The 6,370-nt window shown below is 33.0% G+C and overlaps 1 protein-coding gene across 1 annotated transcript; it reads left to right on the top strand.

Moving 5' to 3' along the window:
• The first annotated feature begins 2,707 nt into the window (after nucleotides 1-2,707).
• LOC149158575 (cytokinin dehydrogenase 9-like) lies at nucleotides 2,708-6,015 on the top strand. The gene is made up of 5 exons (XM_089437771.1): nucleotides 2,708-3,574; nucleotides 4,224-4,351; nucleotides 4,471-4,743; nucleotides 5,177-5,439; nucleotides 5,531-6,015. Exons 1-5 carry the CDS (start codon nucleotides 2,947-2,949, stop codon nucleotides 5,850-5,852), a joined length of 1,614 nt encoding a protein of 537 aa, XP_089293897.1. The 5' UTR covers nucleotides 2,708-2,946; the 3' UTR covers nucleotides 5,853-6,015.
• The last annotated feature ends 355 nt before the right edge of the window (nucleotides 6,016-6,370 follow it).

The following is a 6,370-nucleotide window of genomic DNA, read 5'->3' as shown; positions in this document are numbered from 1 at the left end:
CTTCATCCCATACAAAGCTTTCTTTAATCTGCAAACTAAATGTTCCAACCCCTTTTTCACATACCTTTCAGGTTGTGCCAAGTACACCTTCTCCTATAAATGACCATTAAGAAAAGCAGACTTTACATCTAATTGGTGAATATTCCAATGGTACTATGTAGCTAATGCAATTAACAATCTAATAGTGTTCAACTTATATACAACTGCGCATGTTTTTGCATTGTCATTACCTTCTTTTTGTGAGTACCCTTTTTCCACCAATCTAGCTTTATATTTATTTATACTACGATATACTTTAAATTTGAGTTTGTACAACCATTTACATCCTATGGGCTCTTTATCTTTAGGAAATTGAGTCAATTCCCAACTTTTGTTTTTAATTATAAAGTCATATTCTTCCTTCATTTCTTTTATCCACTCTTCATTTTCATTAGCTTCATTAAAACTCATAGGTTCTATGACATTTAAAAAATTACTCATCGATGCATAGTCGTTATACATTTTAGTTAAGTGAATCTCACGAGTAGATCTCCTTGGTACTTCGCTGTCTCCATCCCTATTCATTGAAGGTCCTTCTCTCACCCTCAAATTTTGCATTAACTCTAGTGGAAAATGGTATAGATTTTTTATCATATTTAGTATAAATACACAACTTTAACTGAATATAAAACTAAGCGCATATATATATATATATATATATATATATATATATATATATATATATATATATATCTATATATATAATTATTACTAATATTTTTATTATATATATTTGGAAAATCATCATAAAATAAAAGATAAATAACATGTAATCTTCTTTTTAAAATTGCTTAATTAAAAAATCTTAATAATATTGATTTTATATTTCAAAATAAAAATAAATTTTAATGCATTTATAAATATCTTTTAATACCGTTACATTTTTTTAGCCACATTGAATTTCAAAATTTCAATTTATTTTTTCTATTAATAAACTATATCATTATATTACTAAAATATTATTATTTACATTTTTCCCAATCATCATTAAAACAATGTTACAGATTTAGGAAATATTATATTTACATATACATTTTTTCATTTTTCTAAATAAATAATATTAATATTAATATTTCAATATTTTATTAAATATATATATATAATATTATATTAGTGTATAATGTTATTTATTTTGTAATTTAAATGAAATTTCTAAATATTCCAAATGGTCAAATTCACAATGTTAATATCTATTTGTTTCCATCATTGTACAACACCATTCAAATTTAGTATTATTAAATATATTATATTTTAATAAAAAATAAAATAAAAAATAACACATTTACAAATGAGATAGAAGAAATAAAAATTTATATACTTTATTATCACATAATTAATCTTGAAAGATTTATATATATATTTATTTGTAAGCTTGGTAGGACTATATCTTTATTATGTTCAATATATTATTTATTATGTTCAATATATTATTTAGATGAGAAAAACAAGGGAGAAATTGAATTAGTGATTTCATATCAAAAACTATCCTAAAAAACACCTCATCACCATCTCACCAAAACCCAAAAAAAAAAAAAACTATTTGTTAAATTGTTTATTCATATCTTACGATGATAATGGGTTCGGATAAGATAAAACAACAAAACAAAAAATATTTGTTCAATTCTTTATTCATATTTTATTATGACAATATTCATATTTTATTATGACAATAATTTCTTGAAATTAGACATTATTATGTATAACTATTTTTTACTCTAACTAATAAACTAAATAGTTTTTTTAAACAATTTTTCTCAGCAAATTTATCTAAATTCTATTAGAAATTTTAAAAATATATATGATATGTAATTGTACTTAAATGCGTAATATGTGAATCTTCAAAAATAAAAATAAAAAAAAATAATAAATCCATTTATATTCAAATTAAATACATGTTAAATAACAAAAATCACAATAAAACTCAAATTTATAAAATTTATATTGCAACCATAAAAACGATTTCATCTATTAAACTAGACACATAATTATTTGTAAAATTCAAATGTATCTGCAACCAGAATGCACTTATGCATTTAAAAAACATTTTAAACCATTTAAAAGGCTTATGGCGAATTTTAAATTAACCACTGAAGCAACCAGTTAATTTAGAATATACTATTTACACTTCCATTTTGAGGTACTCCGTCGATCGAAATAGAATGTTAATCCGAGCTTCGATTCTCGGATTCTCCTGCGAAATTTTGGCTGCAAGATTTGTTCATCGAACCGGACCAGACTGTTTCTCCGCGAAATGTCATCCTGATTTAAAGATACGAAGGCCACTGTAGCAGATTCCAAAACTGAGTTGGAAGTGTGATTGTCCATGCAGACGTACAACTTCATAGTGGGGAACAAACCGACCTATATACGTATATCCTGAGGCCCGCCGTTTCGAGCAAGACAAAAGCAGCGTGATGGCCTACTGGTTGACTCCTAGATGATCCGCCCATCATCCTCTCTTCGCTCTCTGTGCTGTCACAAGATGAATCCACCTCATGATTCTTATGGCTTTTGCAAATTTTTTAACGAGTATAGCCACCATCGAAGACTTTAAACGCGCACACACATGATTATGTCAACAATCCTATTCAACTCTCACAGCTCCTAAACAAGCACTCATAGCATTTCCCAATTTCGTTACTCCTCTGCTTTCTTTTTATATATGGAATCTGAGTCATACAACATATGGGTCTTTGTCTAGATACTGGATTCATCCCTATTTATAACCTACCCTTCGTGTTCGATTCCATCCGTTAAAACGAATTTAGCGAATTACTTTTTATCGGTAGGGTTGAGAGGTTAGGCTATTTTGATCACCTCTTTGTGTTAGGACATATCCCTGAAAAATTTCCAGTATTCAGTGAATTCACCTTATTTTCTCTGTTGAATTTTTGTACAACAGAAAAAATGAAGAAGGTGGCTATTTGGGTAGTGGAAAACAGAAGATTGGCAGTCCTTTTGTTTTTTGGACTTGCGAGGTTGATTTCAGCTGTTAATTTCAATCAGGACTTCAAATTCTGGCCAAGTTTCGTATCAAGTTTCCAATGGGCATCTCTCAGAAGGCTGGATTTGGATGGCCATATTACTTTCCACAACAACCACAATGCTGCTAAAGATTTCGGTAACCGTTACAGCTACCTTCCAGCGGCCGTTGTGTATCCTGCATCAGTAAGAGATATTAGGAGAGTTGTTAAATATGTTTATCTGTCAGACTCGCTAACTGTTTCTGCTAAGGGGAACGCTCACTCAGTGCAGGGTCAAGCACAGGCTCCCAGTGGAATAGTAATAGAAATGGGGTCTCTGAAAGGCATCCAAGTCCACAAAGAACCAGAGAACCCATATGTAGAAGCCACTGCAGGGGAGCTGTGGATAGATGTCTTGCGAGCAACTCTCAAGGAAGGACTTGCTCCAAGATCATGGACTGATTATTTGTATCTCAGCGTAGGGGGAACTCTTTCTAATGCTGGAATCAGTGGACAAACCTTTCGCTATGGACCCCAGATTAGCAACGTACACCAGCTCCAAATAGTTACAGGTTAGTGATATTACTAGTCCTTTGAAATTTCAGTGTTCGTCAAAGCATTGAGGCAGTGAGGGCAGGAGGGTGAGATTTTCAATTTTACGTTTCTTTGTTGGCTCAGTTATGGGAGTTATGAGATGACTGCATGTTTAACATTTGGTTTGAAAAACTTTCCTGTAGGGATATTTAAGCAGTTAAAATAGTCTTGCCTATTTAGTATGAACCAGACCTTGGTATGGCTTGTCTGGCTATACCAGCCTTTAACATAGTTGAATGTTTTCCCACTAAGTTTCAAACTAATAACCTTTGCATCACAATCACAAGATATGTTAACAATACACCCGATCACCTTCTGTTCTACCAAAACTAAACCTTTAATTTTCCTTGCCTTGCTGTTATGAAATAAAATAAAGTTGAACGCAGTAAATCTCCATTTCGTAATTTACTAGCTTTCATAGTTAAAAATCATATTTGCAATTCTAGGCTTTCTATTTTAACACCTTTGCAAATTGGTTTTAAGGTGGGGCGATTACGACAGGGATGGTTGTATTCTAATTTTAGTACTTCCTAAATTTCATAAATTGAGAGTAAGATGGAAATGAATCTATGAAAGTTTTTATTTAACATCGTTTGTGTTGTGTGTAACGTACTAAAATTACTCCAGGGAAAGGAGAAATATTAAATTGCTCAAGAGATGAAAACTCCGACCTATTTTATGGGGCGTTGGGTGGCTTAGGCCAGTTCGGTATCATCACCTCAGCCAGGATCACTCTTGAAAAAGCACCACAGATGGTATTCACCTATAGAGGATTCTCTGTAACATCCGGAGTAGTAGACATGATAAATTTAAATCACGAGTTCTTTTTTCTTTTGTATTTTATGGAGATAGACATTGGCTTTGTTCTTTGCAGGTAAGATGGATCCGAGTTCTCTACTCTGATTTTGAAGTATTCACCAGAGATCAAGAATATCTCATCTCAAAGCCAGACAATGGCCATACTTTTGACTACATTGAAGGGTTTGTAATCTTAAGAAATGAAAACCTACTAAACAACTGGAGGGCTTCCATGTTCTCACCACAGAATCCAGGGAACTTAAGTTCAGTCAATACAAAGGGACAAGTTCTCTACTGCTTGGAGCTGACAAAGAATTACAACCAAAACGAAAGGGTTAACGTTGAGCAGGTAGGGAACTTCAACGTTTATCAAACAAATTATTTATTCGCAGTGGAGAATATTTTTTTATGTGGTTTATTCTACTAATTTGGTATTAGCTACCTCTATTAATAATATCTAACTGTTATTTTCAACAAGATTTAATTTCTATTCTGAAGAATCAAAGTAGATAAATATGTTACATAGACAATTATGTCATAGTATAAAATTCAAACTCAGTGGACCCTAAGTGTTTAAATAGATCAGATAAACTTGGTCAGTTTACCATTATTTTTATAGATCCATATTTACTAATATATGGTTTTGCCCATTATATTCATCTCCGATGTAGCCTATTACTATGTGATCCTCACAGCTCGTTTTCTTGCCTATGAGAATATTGATACTGGGTAAGAGTCTATTTTTTTTCCAAAAAGATTTTCAATCATTTTGTGTGATGCAGGAGATAAACTCGCTTCTGGACGTTCTCAGCTTCGTTCCTTCTTCGCTGTTTACAATGGATATTCCCTATATTGACTTCCTAGATCGAGTTCACACAGAGGAACTAAAACTGCGCTCTCGCGGCCTGTGGGAGGTACCCCATCCATGGCTCAACTTAATTATTCCCAAGAGTAAAATTGCAGAGTTCGACGCAGCAGTTTTCAAAGATATGCTTAGAAACCCTAAAGATGGGCCGGTTCTTATCTACCCTGTGAACCGCAATAAGTAAGCACGCCTACCTCCATTTTGTTCTCTTATTTATTTGGCGATAACAATTCATTCCATTTATATTTCTCAATACTTTGACATTTTTCAGGTGGGATAGCAGAATGTCAGCGGTGACTCCTAATGAGGACGTATTTTATTTGGTAGCTTTCCTGCGCTCTGCCATACCAGCGACTACTGAGCGCTTAGACTATTTGATAGATCAAAACCAAAAGATACTGAACTTCTGTCAACGAGCAGGTCTCGGTGCCAAACAATATCTCCCCCATCACACGACCGAGCAAGATTGGAAAACGCACTTTGGGGAAAAGTGGACCATATTTGTTCAAAGAAAGACTGCATATGACCCAAACGCCATCCTAGCCCCCGGGCAGAGAATATTTTCCAAGTGCAGAGCCTTTTCTCTGGCATAATCCTTGTCTGTTTCTATTCAATGAATTCAAAATCAGAGCTTACAATAATGTCAGACAAGCATTATGTTAATACCCGCCTCTGGAAAGAGACACGAAGGGCCATTTGTATTAATATATTATGCAGTGCACATTTGATTTGATGTAGGAGCACAATTATTTTATATATATGATTGCTTTAAAAATAAGAGTGAAGGGTCAACTTAGAACTCTGAAAAGAACAAAACTCGTGACTTATTAAACAAAAGCTCTGTCTATTCAATAAATGAATACCGTGAATCACAACGGTGTCATCTAAGCGGTCGATTGTCAACGAAAATGCTGTCTCCACCGAGGAAACTTCGAAATTAATCATAATCCTACACGCATCGACTATTGTACACACTAAAATTTGCATGTGGGAATGGCAAAAAGATAAGCCTTGTGCGTGTCAATAACTTGAGGAACACAAATTCTCATACCCGTATGGGCCAACATAATTTCACATCAATGCCCTTTGTTCATATATTTTGTCTTATTTT

Source organism: Pinus tabuliformis, chromosome 5_2 (assembly GCF_031772625.1).
Source record: "Pinus tabuliformis cultivar Carrire ecotype Pingquan chromosome 5_2, CPIR1, whole genome shotgun sequence".
In the NCBI taxonomy this organism is placed as follows: Eukaryota; Viridiplantae; Streptophyta; class Pinopsida; order Pinales; family Pinaceae; genus Pinus; species Pinus tabuliformis.
The sequence above is the reverse complement of the archived record's forward strand: the minus strand, read 5'-3'. Positions and strand labels throughout refer to the sequence as shown.

Coding starts and splice junctions, on each gene's coding strand:
- LOC149158575 (XM_089437771.1), top strand. CDS start 2,947: ATGAAGAAGGTGGCTATTTGGGTAGTGGAAAACAGAAGATTGGCAGTC. Junction 4,744..5,176: donor AAAGGGTTAACGTTGAGCAG/GTAGGGAACTTC, acceptor TGTGTGATGCAG/GAGATAAACTCGCTTCTGGA. Junction 5,440..5,530: donor TACCCTGTGAACCGCAATAA/GTAAGCACGCCT, acceptor GACATTTTTCAG/GTGGGATAGCAGAATGTCAG.